This window comes from Macaca mulatta, chromosome 3, assembly GCF_049350105.2.
Source record: "Macaca mulatta isolate MMU2019108-1 chromosome 3, T2T-MMU8v2.0, whole genome shotgun sequence".
In the NCBI taxonomy this organism is placed as follows: domain Eukaryota; kingdom Metazoa; phylum Chordata; class Mammalia; order Primates; family Cercopithecidae; genus Macaca; species Macaca mulatta.
In genome coordinates, this window is record NC_133408.1 from 58,446,613 (window position 1) to 58,468,487 (window position 21,875).

General features: G+C 47.8%; 1 protein-coding gene across 2 annotated transcripts; it reads right to left on the bottom strand.

Moving 5' to 3' along the window:
- Positions 1-5,435: 5,435 nt before the first annotated feature.
- KCTD7 (potassium channel tetramerization domain containing 7) lies at positions 5,436-20,135 on the bottom strand. Of its 2 annotated transcripts, none has more exons than XM_028845716.2 (4): positions 19,574-20,135; positions 14,989-15,158; positions 10,030-10,208; positions 5,436-9,606 (listed from the first exon to the last, which is right to left on the bottom strand). In XM_028845716.2, the coding sequence occupies exons 1-4, from the start codon at positions 19,844-19,846 to the stop codon at positions 9,230-9,232; spliced, it is 999 nt and encodes a 332-aa protein (XP_028701549.1). In that variant the 5' UTR covers positions 19,847-20,135; the 3' UTR covers positions 5,436-9,229. The 2 variants fall into 2 exon arrangements, with proteins under 2 accessions (XP_028701549.1, XP_014988859.2); XM_015133373.3 differs by lacking the exon at positions 19,574-20,135 and adding an exon at positions 18,931-19,099.
- Between the last annotated feature and the right edge of the window lie 1,740 nt (positions 20,136-21,875).

The following is a 21,875-nucleotide window of genomic DNA, read 5'->3' on the forward strand; positions in this document are numbered from 1 at the left end:
AAATTAGATAATTGGGTGGAATATCCCCTGAATATGTCTGGAAGCAATTACATTCTGCCTTGACTCCTGGGAGTGCTGAGTGAATAATGCCACCTTCATTGCATCTAATAGCGATGTGGTCAGCTCATTAGTGAAGTTCATATTTTTGTTAAGAAACTCGTGGTGAACTCAGTTTCCAAGCAAAATATTTACTTATTTTACTTTTTATTTTAGAGACAGGGTCTTGCTCTGTCACTGAGGCTGGACTGCAGCAGTGCAATCATGGCTCACTGCAACCTCAACCTCATGAGCTCAAGTGAACCTCCCACCTCAGGCTCCCAAGTACCTGGGACTGCAGGTGCAGGCCACCATGCCTGGCTTATGTTTTTGAATTTTGCTTTTTTAGACACAGGATCTTGCTATGTCGCCCAGGCTGGTCCTGCACTCCTGGCCTCAGGCAATCCTCTTGCCTCTGCCTCTCAAAGTGCTATAGGATTACAGGTGTGAACCACCATGCCTGGCCAGGCGAAATAATTAGATTCTTCCTTTCTGGTACAGAAGGTGAAACTAGTATGTCTGCTCAGTGGGATCCTACAGGCATCCTCTGCAGCTGTTGTGGAGGTAGATGCAGAGCTTCCAGGATGTGTATCCACCTTACCTTAACTTAGGTGGACATAGAGCCTGCAGGATCCTCTGCTGCTGCTGCTGCTATGGAGACTGAAAATGCTCTCCAGTGCCTAGCAGGCCAGGTGTAAAAGCTGACTTGGAAAGCAAGGGACATCAGTGCTGAGAGCACCTACCTGCCTGAGAATAAGAAGCAGACAGTCCTGGGTATGGCATCACTGTCATGGTTGGCTAGCAGGTACCAGATGAGGCATGGCCAGAAGTGGCCAATCAGCTTTTAAATGCCAAAGACAGGACAGTTACAGAGGGGAGAGGTGGAGAGGACATGGTGAGAGGGACAGTAAACACCTGCAACATGTGCACACACAGGTGGGCCCTTGGGGCAGAGTCAGCTGAGGTATGGTTGGTGATGAAGATGCTGTGTTGAGACACTGGATACCCAAGGCATTTATAAACATTCATACACATTGGAGGGACTTAAGCCTACTCATGATACCACCCGGACCTCTTTACAAAAATACTGAAGATATAAAGATTTCTTCAATTGGACTCTGAACCTGTAGGTCTCTTTTAATGAGGGTCAAGCTCCAAGTTTTGTGTTGCTATGTGATTCTATTTCTTGATTTTAATAATGACAGAGAAAAGTATGGATACCTCCATTCCGAAAATCTACTGGGGCTGGGCCATCTGAAAGGATCATATGATACGGGGAAGAAATGAGAGTCTGTATTATTAAGAGAATCCTGGCCGAGTGCGGTGGCTCATGCCTGTAATCCCAGCACTTTGGGTGGCTGAGGTGGGTGGATCACAAGGTCAGGAGTTCAAGACCAGCCTGGCCAAGATGGTGAAACTCCGTCTCTACTAAAAATACAAAAATTATCCAAGTGTGGTGGCGAGCGCCTGTAATCCCAGTTATTTAGGAGTCTGAGGCAGGGAATTGCTTGAACCCGGGATGCAGGGGTTGCAGTCAGCCGAGACTGCACCACTGCATTCCAGCCTGGGTGACAGAGCGAGACTCCGTCTCAAAAAAAAGAGAGAATCCTCTAGAAGTCATATTTGTTGAGGGGTGAATAAGGTTGACATAGAGGCCAGAAGTGGCTAGAAAAGGTACATCATAATCTGATGACAGACCCCTGTTATGGAGTGTTTCTGGATGGTTCAGTCTTTCCCACAGTTGACTGGATCTTCTCCTGGTGTACAATAGCTCTGTGTCCACCTGGTGTCAAGTGGTTGGAGAAGGGGGACACCTAGGATCTCCAGATCATGTCATTCCTCAGGAGAAACAAGTGTGTGAGGGAAGACATCCTCTGCAGTCCAGGAATTGTACTGCCCTCTTCCTAAGGCTGCTCTGTTTATTTATTTGTGTGTGTGTGTGTGTGTGTGTGTGTGTGTGTGTGTGTGTGTGGTGTGATGGAGAGTCGGGGGTGCATTTTGGAAGAAGACACAAAATTCTGTCCTTTAAATCTACCTAGATAATGCACATCTATGAATTCTATAGTAATACTGTCAGTCTTCCTTTGCATTTAGATATTAGAAACAGGTATTCACCTGAGAAAAAATGAGGTACCTAAGTTCACAGCTAATAAATAAGATCACTGTAGACATAACTGGGGAAGGGAAAAGAAAAGCACATAACTATTCTTGCTCAGAACAAAAACTACTAGGCTGGCGTGGGGGCTTATGCCTGTACTCCCAGTACTTTGGGTGGTCAAGGCGGGCAGATCACCTGAGTTCAGGAGTTCGAGACCAGTCTGGCTAATATGGTGAAACCCCATCTCTACTAAAAATACAAAAATTAGCCGGGCGTGGTGGCGCGTCTGTAATCCCAGCTACTTGGGAGGCTGACGAAGGAGGATCGCTTGAACCCAGCTGGCGGAGGATGTAGTGAGCTGAGATTGAACCACTGCACTCCAGCCTGGGCAACAGAGCAAGACTGTCTCCAAAATAATAATAAATAAATAAATAAATAAATTTTAAAATTATGTTTAAAAAACAGGGAAATTAAGCTACAGTACATGATAGGAAAAACAAAATGGTAAGGAATTAAAAGAAAGCTAAAGGTAAGTAAATAAAAGCTAAGGGAACATGCTGTAAGTTCAACAAACCAAAATTAAGTAAAACTAGTGAAGAGGTCATCTACACAAGAATGATGAAGGGACACTTGGCAGTATAGAGATCTGAGTCCAAGGGCCACGAGTCCCAAGCCAGGCACACGGCATCCCCTGAACTACACTAAGGAGCCTCCCATTCTGTTACGCTTCTGATTTCGGAAGTAGGCTATACAGCTTGTCTATGCAGGGACACCTGCAGGGCTTCAGGAGTCTCATTAACTCAGATGGTTCCAGATCGTCCCACTCCTGGGGTCCAGCCAAGGAGCCATGACTCACCTACTCTGTCATACTCCATTCATCACCCTGTGAGCAGGGCCTCCTTCACCTAGTGGATATGTGTCCCTCACTCAGGTCAGTAAATTGGGAGCCCCATCTACCCCCTTAACACAGGGACTACTTAAGGGCTACACATTTGATATGGTTTGGCTCTGTGTCCCCACCCAAATCTCATGTTGAACTGTAATCCCCACTTGTCAGGGGAGGGACCTGGAGGGAGGTGATTGGATCATGGAGGTAGATTTTCCCTATGCTGTTCTTGTGATAGTGAGTTTTCATGAGCTCTGATGGTTTAAAAGTGCATTTCCCCAATCTCTTTTTTTTTTGAGATGGAGTCTTACTCTGTTTCCAGGTTGGAGTGCAGTAGCGTGATCTCGGCTCATTGCAACCTCTGCCTCCTGAGTTCAAGCAATTCTCCTGCCTCAGCCTCCCGAGTAGCTGGGACTACAGGTGCATGCCACCATGCCCAGCTAATTTTTCTGTATTTTGCTTTTTAGTAGAGATGGGGTTTCACCATGTTGGCCAGGATGGTCTCAATCTCTTGACTTTGTGATCTGCCTGCCTCGGCCTCCCAAAGTACTGGGATTATACAGGCATCAGCCACCACACCTGGCCTCCCCACTTTCTCCTGCTACCATGTAAGACGTGCCTTGCTTCTCCTTCGCCTTCTGCCATGATTATAAGTTTCCCAAGGCCTCCCAGCCATGCAAACTGTGGGTCAATTAAACCTCTTTTCTTCATAAATTATCCAGTCTCAGGTAGTTCTTTACAGCAGTGTGAAAATGGACTAATACAACATCTATGGGAGATTTTTTTTCCTTTCTTCCTAGAATCCTTTCCTGAAGTATGAAGACTTTCTTTTTTCTTTTTTTTTTTTTTTGAGACAGAGTCTCGCTCTGTCGCCCAGGCTGGAGTGCAGTGGCCGGATCTCAGCTCACTGCAAGCTCCGCCTCCCGGGTTTAGGCCATTCTCCTGCTTCAGCCTCCTGAGTAGCTGGGACTACAGGCGCCCGCCACCTCGCCTGGTTAGTTTTTTGTATTTTTTAGTAGAGACGGGGTTTCACCGTGTTAGCCAGGATGGTCTCGATCTCCTGACCTCGTGATCCGCCCATCTCGGCCTCCCAAAGTGCTGGGATTACAGGCTTGAGCCACCGTGCCCGGCCGAAGACTTTCTAATACTTGTCCTAGATATGTGCTTTCCAAATCTTCACAGGTCACGCAGAGTCAAGCCCTGAACCTCAGAAGGAGGATACTTATCTTTCAAGAGGAAGGGAGGATCATGCTGTTGAACAACCCTGAGGATTTCAGAAAGGGGCTCTGGGTTTGGATGCTGACTCTTCCACTTACTAGCTCTGCACTCTCGGGGAAACTGTACCTCTATGAGCTTCAGTTTCCAGCCTGTATTGTTAGTGTACTATTACTATGTGACTGTGCTCAGTAATTAGGTCAGGGAATATATTTGGCAGAGATGATGCAGTGTTTTTATTTAAAATCCAGAATAATCAGATTTAGGGGAAGCAATTGGAGGGTATGAAGCTACTCGGAGCTTCAGAACTCACCTTTCTGGGTTAATCCATGATGTGACTCCAAAGGGCATCTTGATGAGGATGCTCATTAGCCAGGAAGGTGTCAAGCTCCGCTTTCAAAGGAAGGGCAACTTATGTCCATTTTCTTTAAGGAAGGGTTTTTGTGTTTTTTTTTTTTTTTTTTTTTTTTGAGATGGAGTCTTGCTCTGTCGCCCAGGCTGGAGTGTAGTGGCGCGATCTCGGCTCACTGCAAGCTCCGCCTCCTGGGTTCACACCATTCTCCTGCCTCAGTCTCCCAAGTAACCAGGATTACAGGGGCCCACCACCACGCCCGGCTAATTTTTTGTATTTTTTTTAGTAGAGACGGGGTTTCACTGTGTTAGCCAGGATGGTCTCAACCTCCTGACCCTGTGATCCGCCCACCTCAGCCTCCCAAAGTGCTGGGATCACAGGCATGAGCCACCACGCCCAGCCAAGGAAGGGTCTTAACTACTGAGGCTCACATAAATTTAGAGCACTTATTTCCCTGTTGAAAAGGAAGTGGTGATATGACAGGAAGAATTTATTTTAGAACTACCTGACATGGTTGTGAGCCACACACGTGACTGCACCTATAGTCTCTTCTTTCCTTGGAGAACTCCCAACAGAAGAGGACAGAGATTTTGCCTAGGCTGAGGTGGGCGCTTGCCTACCTGAAACAGAGACAAGTCTAGAGTAACTCCAGAAGGGTCCTCAAGAGGCCCACCTCCCTTTCAGGGCAGAAGTTCAGTTGCTGGTCTCAGGGAAAAGCCTGTCTTGTTGTGTGGAGCATCCCCAAACATACCACATTTTAAGCAGAAATAAAAAACATTTGCTGACAAAGTGGGGGTCAGAGAAGGGATGAGCGCACATCTCTAAAAAAGAAAGGCGCAGCACGCAGGTTCTAGTTCTTGACTTTAATGCCCTTGGAGTGTACTGAGGCTCCATACACCAAAGCACTCACAGACAGGTACATGAACTCACACAGGAAGTGTTATACTGTGTACATAAACCCAACACCGTACAGAAGGACGACGACGGACCCAGGTGACTCGAGGTGACTGCCTGTTCCCATACCCACTGTTTGTTCCCACCTCCCTCAACCCCTGCCAACCCCCATCCTTCCCCACTCAATACGTATATACACAGACATGATTCCCTCAGAATTCCAAAAAGTGCCTCTCCCACCCCAGTTCCCAACACTCCAGCTTTGGATGAAAAAAACCTCTCTCTTTTAAGGATCATGAGACAGGCACCACCTTCATGCAAGAGCCCCAGAAAAATAGTACCCAAGAAAGCTTAATAATGTATATTGGAATCAAATATGGATAGAACATATGCAGAAGGACAATATTTGAAATATTACTGGGATCAAAATGCTCAGTGTGGGTAGTTTTTGTTTTGTTATTGCTGTTTGCTTTAACCTGTTCAAGAGCTGGTTTAGACCAAGACCACACATGGATGCTCACGCCGCCTGTGTCTTATAAATGTCACTTCCTAGTCCTCCAGCAAGCAACCCAGAACAGGAAGATTATATCACCTGATAAGCCTGAAGCACAAGGCTCAGACAGTTCCCAGAATATCCTAAGCCCCAGGAAAGAACAGAAACTTCCAGAGTACAGCTGACTGCTTTCTGCATGGTAAGCACTGGGCAGCCTGGTGAACAAGGCAGAGGTAGAATAAGGAAGGTGACAATTCCTTCCTTTGATTTAGAGTGTTACGCAAAGAATTCCTCCCCTGGAATGGGATGTGTTTCAGTGTGGTTTTGCTTCAGTCTTTTTCATTGCTATAACATTAGCTTTTTTATCTTTAAGGAATTTTATTATGGCGAGCATTTCACCATGTGGTCCCATCTCCTGAAACTTTCACTTTGGTTTGACTCACTGATAACTACTGGCCTGTCTCAAGGCAAGATGAATCCAGTTCCTTGTCAAGCGAGAGGGATTTACTGACATTACACACAACAATTCTATAAAGATGCACTTCCTTCTGATCAGGGAGAAGCTTTCAACCTTTGGAGCCTTCCTTCCAGACCCAACCCTTCTTCTGCTCTGGGCCTGGCCATTCAGAGTTGAAAAGGGATCAAATGGGGAGAAATCACTTCCACAGGGATAACCCCTTTATTTGGAGGCCATTAGCACAATCCACCACATCTAATTCACTTTTTAGCCTGGCCTCGGTTTCTCATCAGAGAATGGAGAAACTAGACCACTGAATTCGTTCACTCTATTTAGAAAGAGCTCTCAGCTTGCTGCCCAGTGTCACCTCTCTGTCTTCTCTACTGGCCAGAGCCTTGTGTCCTACAGTGGCACAGAAGACATTATTGTGAGGATCACAAAGGGAGTCAGAGAAACAGGGGTTTCTCCAGCGAGAGCCACAAGAAGTGTTCTTACCCAGCATCCCTGTAACCCTAAGCCAGCCTTCAGGACCTGTTTTTGAGCAAACCTGCATTTGAGCAAACAAGTTTCTCCCTGGCTTGCATGTATGGACTCTAAATAACCAAGCCCTGCGATGCTCCGTGGGATGGCGGGTAGCAGAAAGGGTCAAGGCCACATTACTGAAAGCACTGGGCTTAATGAACTGCTCTCTGTTCACACAGACTTTATCAATAGTCTGCCTCTCTGTCAAAAAATGAACACATATTAGGCAGTAGGTAACACCAATCAGAAGAACCGAAATCAAAGACTTTTCTCTTAGAACAATTCAAGAGCCATGTTTTTGGGCTAACCTCCAAGCAGCGACATCAGCTCCAAAAAAGCGACTATCCCTTTGTATATGAGAACAATAGAGAGAGCCCATATCTCAGAACATGAATGACTGTTCTTTCCTCTTAGATCTCAGTATTCACCTCTTTTCCACCTCTAAAAGAGAACAACAGGAGTGCACAACCATGCCCTGGAATCTTTGTTTACACAGAGGGAACAGGAGGTCACTGCCTTCCAGCCCCACGGAGGAATTCAACCAAAGTCCCAGGGCTTGGTCTTCTTTTCCTCATATGAACACAGACTTCAGCTCCCCCTATAGCCATCTCATCTATCTGGTCCTGTAAGTCTGAGACCAGGGAGGTTGTCCTCCCCAATTCCTTTATTCATTTATTTTAATGATGGTGTTGCCCAGGCTGGAGCATAGTGGCTAGCCATAGGCATGACCATAGTACACTACAGTCTTCATCTCCTGGGCTCAAGTGATCCTCCTGCCTCAGCCTCTGGAGTAGCGGGTACTACAGGTGTGTGCCTGAGTAGCCTAGACTACAGGCGTGTGCCCAAGTAGCTGGGACTACAGACATGTTCCTGGCTCACATCAATTCTTCACACATTAAAAAAAAAAATCTCCCTTCAGGAATACCCAGGAAGAGACAGGTACGGTCATGATTACAGAGAGACGCCCTTAATGCAGCATGGAAATGTTACATTGTGATCAGTGGTGCTACACAGTTCTTCCTTTAGGAGATGCATGTCCAGACCCTGACTAGTTGGCCCAGGCTGTAGACAGAGCAAGAAGGAAATGCAGTAGTAACAGATCCTTGGGGATCTTTTTCAATTTCTGAAATAGAGGAGTAAGTAAAACAAAATATAGAGGAGTGAGGAGTAAAACAAAATATAGAGAAGTAAGACAAAAATAGAGGAGTGAGGAATAAAACAAAAGGGAAGTTTTCTCTGTCTTCCTACGGCTCCTAGGATAGCTGTGTGTCTCACCCAGCCCTTCCTTTACCTTCTCAGAAGACATGCTCTCCTAGGAGAATGTTACCAGGACAGAGCAACAAGGTTTAAAGAGGGGGCCCCTTCCAAAGAGGTTCACCACAAATTGGATTCTAACACATGAGATAGCAGCCAAGGAGGTGTTCTGAGCCTCTAAAAAGGATGTTACATGTCAAACATAACAGAAGATCTAGGCATCTTGCCTGCTTGACTTGGGGAATCTTCAAAAGAAGCCTCTGAAATTTGCATTCCAGCCCTGTGAGAAGACAACCCTGCAAGCAAGGAGGGTGGTGGAAGATAGGAGAAGCTGTGGCCCTAAGACAGGGCTGTAAACATTGTGGTTTTCTAAGGCCAACTGGGTGCATAGCTTTGGCAGCTATGGTTAAATCTCCAAAAGGTGGTGAATAACATGTTCCGGAAGGAAAAGAGAAGTCTTTCCACATTTTAGGAAAGTGGGCAACTATTCTTGGAGGAGAAGGGGTGCAGTGGGACAGAAGATGCTCTTTCTTCTTCAGCCAGGGGCTACGGGGTGGCTGGTCAGGTAAATCCCCCATCATGTTCCGTGTTCACACAATACACTAAGCACAAGGGAGGGACGCTTGAACAGGGTCGAGGAAGTGATTAGGCCTCATCGATTTGATAATGTGGCTCTAAAATGGGCAGAAACTCTCTTGCAAGGTCAAGAAGGTGACGAAACTTCTTGGGACTTCCTGCTCAAGCCCTAGCTATCAGCCTCAAGGAAAGACTACCATGCCTTGAGGAAAGGCCAGGTGAGCGCTGGCCGGAGTGCCTGCAGGCTGCAAGCCCTGAGCCCAACCCTGAGGTGCAGTCAGGGAGAGTGGGGCTACATCTCTGTCCCCTGGGAGCTGTGCCTCAGGACTCGGTCCTCACCTCGGCAGATTCTGGGGCAGTCAGCAGCCCCTTCAGGGATCTTACTCCCACAGCCACCAAGTGTGGTGGACATCCTCCCTGATGGGACTCTTGCCTACCAAGGCTACTCACCACCATGTGATCTTGAACTCATAGATGGGGCGCTTGCAGTAGTAGTGGTTCACGAGGTGCTTGTCACACACCCCGATGCACTGGTGGTCCACGGTGAGGCCCTGGGCCGAGAGGTCCGTGACCAGGCAGTGCAACAGGTCATAAACATCAGCCACAGCCTCCCAGGGCCCAAAAGACACATCCACTTCACAGTGGTGCTCAAAAAGCTGCCCGTCACTCTCACTCCGCTCAAAGCGCAGGGAGTTGAGGAGCGGACACTCATACGGGGTGATGGGCATCTCCTCCTTGAAGACACAGACCTTGAGCTTGGCAAAGCGGGCCTTTCGCTGGACCGCACGCAGCCGGGCGATCTCCACAATCCGCTCCAAGTGGTCTATGAGGATGAACACAACACCTATCACTGGGGTGAAGGGGCAGGACAGGGCGGCAGAGATGCACAGAGAAACAGTCCTGAAGATGGAGGATGCAGGAGGGGAAAGACAGATTTCTCGGGGAAAGGATTCAGGGGCCCAACGAAGGGCACAAACTGAAACAAGGGTCATGGTTCTCTACAGCAAAGGAGAGCCAATGGGACGAGGGTTGTCCTTCTGAAACACAATTTGCTGACTGTCACAGGCCAGGTAGGACCACCTTAACTGGAATCTCCCCAGTGTGACTGGGAGGGGACGACACTCCCTCCCATCTTGAGAAATCTGGATGAACGCTGCCCCTGGTGTCGTGATGGAGACCTAAACACTCACAGATGCCTTGCAGACCGCCTCCCACATACCCACCATCCTGGGCAGCTGACCCTCACCTTTGTAATAGGGCATGAGTCCCAGAAACGCTTGGCGCACCTTCTCGCCCTTCAGTGGCTGCATGTTCTCCAGCTGCTCCAGGAGGGGCCCGATGGCATAGTACTGGGCCTCTTTGTACACAGCTCGAACACGCTCCCTGGGTGGGAGGTCCCCTGAGCGCAGGAAATTCAGCACATCTCTGAGCAGGAAGGAAAGAGGGTCGGTGACAAGGAGCTCATGCTCCTGGGCAGTGCCATACAGTGCATTGGACAAAGTCTAAAATTAGACTGCCAGCTGTGTTACACTGGGTAAATGAACCTAACCTCTCCATGCTTCAGTTTCCCTGTCTGTAAAATTGGAGAAAACAATAAAACCTCATGATGTATTAGGAATTAAGTGATTAGAAAATTCCTGGCACAGAGTAGAGCCTCAATAAGTGTTACCAGTTGTTCTTATCAGTAAGCAACTATAATTACTATTATTAGGTATAATATTAGGTATTATTAGGCATATGTAAGTATAATGGGAAGATATGACATCTAGCCCTTTATATACATTTGTTTTAGAATTGAGGTGAAATATTCAATAAATGTACAAATATTAACTGTACAGTTCAATTTTTTTTAAGTATGAATATACCCATCCAACCACACCTAGATCAAGATGAAACATTTCCATTCCTTAAGGTTTCTCATGCCACTTCCCAGTTAATCCCTACGGAAGGAACCACTCTAACTTCTCCTTCGATCAGTAAAGATGAGTTTTGCCTTTTCTTGAAATACATATAAATAGAATTATGCAGTATGTTCTCTTTTGTACCTGGCTTCTTTCCTTTAACATAATGTTTTTGAAATGTATCCACCAAATAAATAAAAACAAACCGGTAGTTTGTTATTATTATTATTTATTATGTAAGTATACCCTTGCATGAATATGGTATAATTTATTTACCCTGTTGTCTCTTTGATGGACATTTGGGTTGTTCCCAGTTTTTGGCTATTATGAGTAAAGCTGGGATAAACATTCCTATATTAGACCTTTAGGCCAGGCACGGTGGCTCACACCTGTGATCCCAGCACTTTGGGAGGCCGAGGTGGGTGGATCACCTGAGCTCAGGAGTTTGAGACCAGCCTGGCCAAAATGGTGAAACTCCATCTCTACTAAAAATACAAAAATTAGCCAGGTATGGTGGTGGGCGTCTGTAATCCCAGCTACTCAGGAGGCTGAGGCAGGGGAACTGCTTGAACCTGGGAAGCGGAGGTTGCAGTGAGCTGAGATCATGCTACCGCACTCCAGTCTGGGTTACAGAGTGAGACTCCATCTCAAAATAAAAAAACCTTTAGTGGACACAAGCACAAATTTCTTTTGAGTAAGTATCAGGAGTAGAATTGTTCGGTCATAGGGTAAGCACGTGGTTAACAAAGTGGTTGCAGCATTTTACATTCCCACCAGCAATGCAGAAGAGTTCTAGGTGTTCCCCATCCTTGCCACTAGTATTATTCTGTAGCTATGCAGAGCAGGTAAAATGCCTAAACATAATGTCTGAAAGAACAGTTCCAGGGCTGAATAAAATCACATATTGTATTTTCTTAAAATAAAAATTCTGTCCTTCTAATTCACTTTTCAGATTTTCTTCTCTTCTTTTTTAAGAGATAGGGTCTTGTTCTGTCACCCAGGCTGGAGGGCAGTGGTGCAATCGTAGCTCAAGGCAGCCTCTAACTCCTAGGCTCAAGCAGTCCTCTTGCCTCAGCCTCCCGAATAGCTGGGACCACAGGTGCAAGCCACCAACTTTTCAGATTATTTAGTGCTAAGAGTAATCAGATACATCACTGGTACGTGTGGAAGAGAGTAAGTAAACCCCAAGATTATGCTACTACCTCAATAATAGCTTAGTCTATGACCTAATACAACACCAGCTAACACTCGCTAAGTATTACTCGGTGCCAGCCACTATTCATGGGTTATCCCATGTAATCCTCTCAATGACATTGGGGGTGTGTGCTATCTTATCCCTATGTCATAAATGAGGCTCAAGTGGGGCCCAGCCAGGTTCAGGAACATGCTTGCTCAAGTAGCCACCGCTGCCAGAGGCTCAGATCCAGCCATGGCTGACTCTACACCCACATCCACCATGGTCCAGCTTCAGCAGAAGCATTTGGACCAGAGTGTGGCAAGCTGATGACAATGGGGAACAACCCCAGGTGGAGGCCCAAGCGGCCTTCATGGTGGATGCTAGGGGTGCATAAGCTGTATAGCAAGAAATGCACCCTACGAAATGCCCTGAACCCCCTATTTTATCTGAGTCATTCAACAACTTCATCTGCTGCTGATGAATCATAGGTCACAGGAACTCATCAGCCAAAGTATGAATGTCGCCATCTCCTGCTTTCTGCCATGCCCTTGCCTGGCGCTGTCACTCTCTAACTGTGGCCACCTGGGCATGGGCACATCCACCTCAAGTCAAACCCAGACGCCCCTCCCCAAAATCCCTTCTAAATCTTCAGCAAACCTTGGTGAGCTCTGAAAAACAAAACCCTGGGGTAAGGCCCAGCTAAGGGTGTTGTGGGAGCTGCCAGCTGGAGCCGGCACTTTCCTTCCCCAAACAGCCTGCAAACAAAAATCTTTTTATAGTTCTGCAGAGCGATGTGACACTTTGTTTTCTCAGCATTGGAGGCAGCTGATAACCCACTGGGGAAACCCAGATGCTTCCAAGCAAGTTATCTGACCAAGGGCTCCTTTCTGAGAATAAAAATGATCTTTCCCACAGTGTGGGCAATCCTACTTGGAGGCCAGCACAGAGATGCAGTGGTTGGAGAGTTTCTGCCTCCCGGACACTTGGTTCAAGGTCTCTAGTCATCTCCAATGTCAGACTGAAAGAGCTAAGAGTTCCAGTCACGTACTCTGAAAAGGACATGGCTAGGGGTCATACCAAGGCTCTTTATATAATCCTCATTGACAAGCCTGTGCAGCAGCTATAATTATTTCTCATTTCACAAACATGGAACCTGAGATATAAAGTCTTTAAATTGTTTATGTGTAAGACTGTCAGAACTCCTTTCTTGGGAAAGGTTTTGTTTTCTTTTTTCAGAGACAGAGTCTCGGCCGGGCACGGCCTGTAATCCCAGCACTTTGGGAGTCTGAGGCAGGAGGATCACTTGAGTTCAGGAGTTCGAGAACATCCTGGCCAACATAGTGAAACTTCATCTATACAAAAAATCAAAACTCAGCCAGGCGTGGTGGTGTGCACCTCTAGTCCCAGCTACTTGGGAAACTGAGACAGGAGAACTGCTTGCACCTGGGAGGTCAAGGCTGTAGTGAGCCATGCTCACGCCACTGCACTCAGCTAGGGCAACAGAGCAAGACGCTGACTCAAAAAAAAAAAAAAAAAAAAGACAGTCTCACTCTATTGCCCTGGCTGGAGCACAGTGGTGGGATCACGACTCGCCGCAGCCTCCAACTCCTGGGCTCAACCAATCCTCCCAACTCTGCCTCACAAGTAGCTGTGACTACAGGCAAGCGCCACCGCACCTGGCTGCTATTTTGCTGTTGTTGAGATTGTGTTTTGTCACGTTTTAGTGTTACCTCACAGGAACAACAGAGGTTTTTTCTTTTTTTTTTTTTTAAAGACTTTCCTTGTCAAAATTAAAGGAGAACAACACTAGGTTAGTCTTTCATCTTTTTTTACTGTTTTAAACTACTGAAGAAGTCTGGTAACCATTGCTACACACGTACACACGTTTCCTTCCCATGGCAAGGCTGAGCCCCAAAATCCAGATCTAAAGGTATTCTCCAAGTTGTTTTAGACTACCCCCCGACATGGGATTACACTTATTCCTCTCCACACAGATGACAACTTCCTGGTCTCATATTGCGTAGGATAGCCAGGTGTGGCGGCGCATGCCTGTAGTCCCAGCTATTCAGGAGGCTGAGGTGAGAAGACTGCTTGAGCTAGGAGTTTAAGGATGCAGTGAGCTACGATGGCACTGGTGAACAGCCACTACATTCCACCCTGGGCAATATAGCAAGACCCTATCTCCAAAAAAAACAGCCCCCTCAAAAAACAAAAAAGCACCTAAAATTAAATAAATACTGTAATACCAGCATTTTGGGGGGCCAAGGTAGGAGGATTGCCTAAGGCCAGGAGCTTGAGACCGCTCTGGGCAACACAACAAGATCCCATCTCTATTTATATATATATATATAAAGATGATAGTATATATCATCATTTATTATATCATTTATCTATCTATATATATATAAAATGATGATAGTATCACACACATTAAGACCAGTGGAAGCCCCAGTGTATCAGAGCACACATATATATACATATATGTGTGTGTGTGTGTATGTGTATGTCTGTGTGTGCATGTGTATATAATTAGATAAATAAATAAAAATGAAATTTTGTTTTGTTTTGTTTTTTTGAGATGGAATCTCGGTCTGTCGCCCAGGCTGGGGTGCAAAGGTGCGATCTCGGGTCACTGCAACCTCTGCCTCCTGGGTTCAAGCGATTCTTCTACCTCAGCTTCCTAAGTAGCTGGGATTACAGGTATGAGCCACCACACCCAGTTAATTTTTGTATTTTTAGTAGAGATGGGGTTTCACCATGCTGTAGTGAACTGGTCTCGAACTCCTGGCCTCAAGTGATCAACCTACCTCAGCCTCCCAAAGTGCTGGGATTACAGGCAAGAGCCACCACGCCCAGCTGAAAATAAAAATTGTTTAACTGTCTAGGATGGAAGCAATTTCATCCAGCCAGTGTGTGTTATTTGGAATTTCTCTGGCTGTCTTTGTCTCCTTTGGCAAAAAAAAAAAAAAAAAAAAAATTTGATCTCTTTCAAGAAGCCAATTTATTAAATTTCATCAATATGTTATCTCCTCTTCTAGGTACTATGGAAGATACCAATGTCCCATACTTAAGCCCAGGCTAATCACTTGCTAGCACTACAAAGTTGATTGTACAGGGAGAGACATACCCAAAGTGTGTGCCATCTCGGTCAATGAAGTAGCGGCCCTCGGAGTCCGTGGGGATGTAGTGCCGCCCACTGAACATGGCTGCCAACATGGTGTCTTCGTAGCACCGCAGTGTGGACAGGCGTGTAGTAAAGTGAGCCCCTCCGATGTTAAGCGGAACAACCTCAGGAAACTGGAAAGAAATCACCAGGGCTCTCAGGCAGGCAGCGGGGATTGAGAGCTGGGGTTGCTCCATCTTCACTCCCTCGGGTCTGATTGGTGCCACACCATTCATTCAGTCACTCAAGCCCAGGGGTCCATCTGAATACTTTCTTTTCTCTCTTCCCTCTGCCCCACCCTCATCATCTGCCAAGTCTTACCCATTCAAACCCTGATAGCTCTTCTGTTTTTTTTATTTGAGATGGAGTTTCGCTCTCGTATCCCAGGCTGGAGTGCAGTGGTGTGATCTCGGCTCACTGCAAGCTCTACCTCCAGGGTTCACGCCATTCTCCTGCCTCAGCCTCCCCAAGTAGCTGGGACTACAGGCTCCTGCCACCATGTTAATTTTTTGTATTTGTTTTTTTTTTGTACTTTTTTTTAGTACAGACGGGGTTTCACGGTGTTAGCTAGGATGGTCTCGATCTGCTGACCTCATGATCCACCCGCCTTGGCCTCCCAAAGTGCTGGGATTACAGGTGTGAGCCACTGCACCCGGCCCCCTGATAGCTCTTAAATCAGGTCTCTTCACCTCAACTCCATTATCACTGCTCTAGAGCTCAAAGCCTTCAGTGTCCTCTCACTTCCTGAATTTACCATCTTAGTGTTCTTGCTCACAGTGTCTTCTGTGCCCAAAACGCTCTTACCACTCTCCTTCTTCTTCTGTCTATATGGCAAGGTAAATGGCCCCATATAGTGTTACAGGTTGTTCACTGCATAAAAGCTGGATGAGAGTGATCTGCTATGTGCCCTTTTTCTAATTCACACCAATGTACCATACAGGTTAGTGGCATCTACTCATTCCAGAAATTTCTATTCAAGTTCCCCTCATCTGTGAGCATTTCTGCTCTACTGTCCCTCACCTGCCCCCAGGACAGAGTTGACACATTCTTCGACTGTGCTTTCATCGTGTGCCACATTCTCCTCTATAATAGCACCTAGCACAATACATTGCCAATTATTTTCCTCCGTCAATTCACTCCACTAGACCTCAAGCTTCCCAAAGACAAGGAAAGCATCTTGGTCACCAACCACGGGCTGCCCACAGCAGAGCTCAGTAGTTGTGTGTTGAATACTTCCAGGTACCTACTCCTCTCCTAATCTGTTAAGTGAGACGGTCTCCAGTCCAGCTAAGGTTCTGGAGGCAAGGGCTGAGTGAGGAACGTGAAAATGATGGCATAAATGTACCCTAAGAAGCTCGAGGTTTCTCTTAAAATGCAAGGTTGTTTTTTTTGTTTGTTTTTGTTTTTCCTGTTTTGCACTGCTTGTGGTTTCTACCAAACTGCATTTGAAAGAAGTGAGGTCATTTTAAGTTCTCTTTAATCTTCCCACAAACTTCCTCCAGATCAATTCAAATTTTATCCCTATGCATCTTTTTTTTTGAAACGGAATCTCACTGCAATGCCCAGGCTGGAGTGCAATGGCATGATCTCGGTTCCCTGCAACCTCTGCCTCCTGAGTTCAAGAGATTCTGCTGCCCCAGCCTCCAAAGTAGCTGGGACTACAGGTGGGCATGGCCACACCCAACTAATTTTTATATTTGTGGTAGAGATGGGGTTTCACCATGTTGGCCAAGCTGGTCTCAAACTCCTAACCTCAAGTGATCTGCCTGCCTTGGCCTCCCAAAGTGCTGGGATTATAGCCATGCGTCCTTTTTAATATTACGTCTCTCCTGCTCCAGTGAAAGTCTGCTTGTCTACACAGTCCCCTTCCCAGCTTTCAAATCCTTTGTGAAATAAAATAGGGTACAAATACATGAAATAAAGCTGACCCAGGGCCTTGGGCAGTGCCTGGCTCACGTAAAGACCCAAAATTCACTGAATGAACGAACAAAATAGACAGGGAGTTACACCTCTGTGTGTATGCACTGTTACTCTTCTGTACCCGTAGGACATGAAAATGCCTTGTGCTTACTCTGTAGGTCCTCTAAAACCATTTTATGTGTGTATCAAGGGCTCAGATAACATTTTGGAATAATAATACTGAACATTTCTGGAGCTCTTTAAACCTTTTCCAAAGATACTTCATACCAATCCAAGTGTTTGCTCCATATTAGAGACGAGAGGATTGAAGCAGAGAGGACAAAAGCCATCGGAAACAGTTTTGGAGCTCACATGGGACAATGTCATCAGCGGGGGGAGCTGGCGGTGGGGCCCTAGTCTGCAGTCTGTGCTCTTGTGCTCTTTCCCTCAAACCACATCATTTTCCCAACGACAGTGAACAAAAAAAATAGCACCACTGTGACTAATGACTTTTTTCCAATTGCAGAGATTACTTCCAGATTTTTGCTCATTTTCCCATGACATTGTGTGTATGGAGCTTGCAATCCCAGCACAACACTATCTGCTTCCCAAGAGCATCATCACCTAGCCCAGCCTGTTGAGGGCCTCTATCCATTGTCCTGGGACTCCACATACCACATGCTCCTGGATTTGGCACTATCTTAGTCCCTGCCTCCTAGAAGCCATCTTCGGTGTCCAGTAACACTTCACCTTCCCTCCTCTTTATTTTTTATTTGTAGAGATGGAGTCTGTGTTGCCCAAGCCGGTCCCAGACTCCTGGCCTCAAGCAATCCTCCTGCCTTGGCCTCCCAAAATGCTGGGATTACAAGTGTAAGCCACCACACCTGGCATCGTTTCCCCTCTCTTGCTTTTTTTGTTTTTGCTTGTAGGTAGGGTCTTATTGTGTCACACCCAGGCTGGACTACAGCGGCACAATCACGGCTCACTGCAGCCTCAACCACCAGGGCTCAAGCGATTCTCCCAACTCACCTTCCTGAGCACCTGAGAGTACAGGCACACACCACCAAGCCTGGCTAATTTTTATTTTTGTAGGGGCAAGATCTCACTGTTGCCCTGGCTAGTCTCTAACTCCTGGCCTCAAGCAATCCTCCCACCTCAGCATCCCAAAGTGCTGAGATTACAGATGTGAGCCACCATGCCTGGTATATTTTCCTGTCTCGAGCGTCATTTCAGGTGTTGACATGATAGTATCACACACATTAAGACCCGTGGAAGCCCCAGTGCATCAGAGCACAGCAGCCTGTGAGTGCAAGCCATGGGATGCCAGGTGACTGTAGCTACATCTATGAACTGGCCTGCTCCTTATCTGCAGACAGCTCCTTGCCTTGTTCCTTGGGCAGCTGGAGACTAGGTGCGGGCAACCACTACAGCATCCTGTTGGATTCTCTAGAAGACATCTTTTTCTTTTCTTTTCTAAAATTCATCCAACCCAAAATGCCTTTTTTTGTGTTTCCAGTCGTAGTAGGGCCGGGGCCCCTGCTATGTTGCCCAGGCTGGCCTCCAACTCCTCCCCTCAAGCGATCATCCCTCTCAATGTGTTGGGATTACAGGCTTGAGCCACCGTGCCTGGTCAGACACCATCGGCTCTCGGGGCTCCAGGGTCCCCCTCCCACGGCCCACCCTCCCTCCTATCTTCAGCAAACGTGGGACATGGGGATGGGAGTAAATCACCCCAAAGAGTACTGGGCGGAGGTGGTAGGGAATGGGGAAGCACATCTAGTGGGTGCAATTGACGGGTTGAACGTGGGTGGGGAGGGGTGCAGGTGGTCGGGGGAGGGGCGTAGGTGGGCGAGGGAGGTGCAGGTGGGTGGGGGGAGGGGGGCGCAGGTCCGCGGGCCCCGCCCCCAACCGCGGCACCGCCCACCTGCCAAGGTCAGCTATGCCCGGCGCCCGCTTCTTCCCCGCGCCCCTCCCCACGCCCCCACGGCCCGCCGCCCGCCCGGGTACCTCCTGGGGCAGCAGGGGCAATGCGTGCCCCGCCTGCGTGGCCGTCGGCGTGGCAGGCTCCAGAAAGTCGTCTTCGGCGTCGGAGCTGGACATGGCACCGTCCTGGCGACGGCTGTCTGGCTCCCGCCCCGTGACTACCACCATCCCTCTGGCTCTGGGCAGTGGGCGCGGCTTGGGGCGGGCGGGCGGAGGCGGTGGCCCCGGGCACTCCCTACCGCCTAGCAGCGCCTGGCATGACGCGGCCGGCTGCGGGCGGGCCTGAGGGGGCCGAGAGGCAGTGCGCAGGCGGGAAGGCGGCGGCTCAGTCAACGCCTACCCGCTTGCTCCCAGCCGCTGGCCTGACGCCACCGCCTCCCGCTACTGGCCGACGCCGCTCTGATTCCGCCATGACTGGCAGGAAGCTCGCCCAGTCGAAGAGCAGGCAGCGCCAGCGGCCTGCGCCTGAGTGGTCCCTGGGGGGCGGCCTGCGAGCCTGCCGTGCTCTGATTGGTCCTCTGGCCAGCGGGCGCGCCCTCTCCGGGAGACCCGGCGGTGGTGGGCAGCTACGCTCTCATAACTGCGCCTCCGCTTGTGCGGTGAGGACGGTTCCTGCCCACGTCAGGGTAGATCCCTGATCGCTTACACACAAGGGCTCACGACTTACTCGAGTGTCTGTCCCCAGGGCAGCGGGTCCTTGTCTCCTCAATGGAAGGCCTGAGCACCCTTTCCTGGAGGATGTGGCGGGAGGAGGGCTGAGGTGGCTGCGCCCCGCGACCGCGGCTGGCTCCGCCCGGAGCCGCAGGGCACCGCCCGGGTGTCCAGTCCTTCCCCACTCACTGACGCAGGAATCCGAACGAGAAGACCCCAAATCGGAGCACTTGAGTTCAGTGAATAATGACAGTGACTCCCCACCGTTACCGTTTTTCCACCGTGACATAGAGATGGAGATAGGCCCTTCCGCAAGATGCTCCTGGGCTGGGAGGTGGAGTCCAGCCCCAGAGGTCCGTTCAGCGCAGGGACTCTCCTGGGGATCAAGGTTCTTAGCCCGTTCAAGCCATTTTCTCTCTTTTTTTTAAAGACAGGGTCTCGCTCTTGCCCGGGCTGAAGTGCAGTGGCGCCACCATAGCTCATTGCAAACCCTGGGCTCAAGCGATCCTCCCGCCCCAGCCTCCCGAGTACCTGGGACCACAGGCTCGCTCCACCACACTCAGCTGATTTTTTTACATTTTGGCCGGCCCAGTGGCTCACGCCTGTAATCCCGGCTCTTTGGTAGGCGATGCTGGTGGATCACCTCTGGTCAGGAGGCTGAGACCAGCCTGGCCAACATGGTGAAACCTCATCTCTACTAAAAATACAAAATTAGCCAGGCGTGGTGACACACTTGTAATCCCAGCTAGTGGGGAGGCTGAGGCAGGAGAATCGCTTGAACCCAGGAGATGGAGATTGCAGTGAGTCGAGATCACAACCACTGCACTCCAGCCTGAGCAGCAAGAGCAAAATTCCGTCTCAAAAAAAAAATTTTTTTTTTTCTTCTAAGAAATGGGGTCTTGTCATGTTGCCTAGGCTGGTCTCAAACTCCTTGCCTCAAGCTATCCTCCCTCATCAGCCTCCCAAAGTGCTGGGATCACAGGCGTGCACCACAACCATGCTTCTCCTTTTCAAACCGTTTTCACACCCAGTTCCTCATCTCCTTCTCACTGTGTAGTGACAGAAAAGAAAACTGAGTCGTAGATTAGACAGCTGTAGGAGTGTCCTAGGTCTGTGTTTTCTCCAACTTCAGTTGCATCAAAATCCCTGGAGGGAGACCTTGTTTAAGCACAGATGAAAAGGAATGAAATCACGTCATTTGCCGCAACGTTGATGGACGTCATTATGTTAAGTGAAATAAGCCAGGCACAGAAAGACATAAATATTGCATGTTCTCATCTGTGGCAGCTAAAAAACAATCGATCTCATAAATTTAGAGAGTAGAAAGAAACCAGAGGCTGAGAATGGTTGGATGAGAAATGAAGAGATTTAGGTTAATGAAGGGCATACATTTAGATAAAAAGGTTTACGTTCTATGGTTCAAAAGCAGAGTAGTGACTATAATTAACAACAATGGATTGTATATTTCAAAATAGCTGGAAGGCACTTTGTGAAGCCAGGGTGGGAGGATAACTTGAGACCAGCCTGGACAACATAGTTAGACCCTACCTCTACAAAAAGTAAAAAAAAAAAAATATATATATATATATATATATATATAGCACAGAGTGTGGTGGTTCACATCTGTGTCCCAGCTACTCGGAGGCTAAAGCAAGGAGGATCGCTGGAGCCACAGAGGTCGAAGCTGCAGTGAGCTGTGATTGCACCACTGCATTCCAGAGCCTAGGTGACAGAGACCCTGTTTCAACAACAACAATAACAAAAATCTAGAAGAGAGGAGTTGAATTGTTTCCAAAACATGGGTAAATTCCCAAAGTGATGGATACCACTAATGCTCTGACTTGATCATTACACATCCTGTGCACGTAACAAAATATCACAGATACCCCATAAATATGTAAAATACTATGTAATCTTAAAAAGTAAAAATAAAAAAACAAACAGAGTCCCAGTCCCACCGCCAGAAAATCTGAGTTGACCAGTCTAGGATGAAGCCCTTGGTAATTTGCATTCCTAACAAATACCAGGATAATTATGATGCTGCCGGTCCATGAACCACACTTTGAGTAACACTGCCCTAAAGGAGACCCCATGAGGCCCTCTCTTGTCTTCCATTGTACTCTCGTCTTTCTCAAAAATACCTGTAACAAAATTTCCTCTTTCAATCCTTATGCCAGTTGGGATGTTTCACCTGTACCAAGAAACTGCAACTAAAAGTAGTTTAAGCAGTCAGGGAATTTTATTTTAATTTTATTTTTTTATTTATTTCTGAGACAGAGTCTCGCTGTGTCACCCTGGCTGGAGTGCAGTGGCACGAT

Bases quoted from the DNA above. Each gene is read 5' to 3' on its own strand.
- KCTD7 (XM_028845716.2), bottom strand. From the start codon at position 19,846: ATGTCACGGTGGAAAAACGGTAACGGTGGGGAGTCACTGTCATTATTC. The intron at 15,159-19,573 runs GTAAGTCGTGAG...ATTTCTTTCCAG, and splicing joins CCCTGGGGACAGACACTCGA to TTTCCTGAGGTTGTTCCGCT. The intron at 9,607-10,029 runs GTGAGGGTCAGC...TCATCCTCATAG, and splicing joins ACTCATGCCCTATTACAAAG to ACCACTTGGAGCGGATTGTG.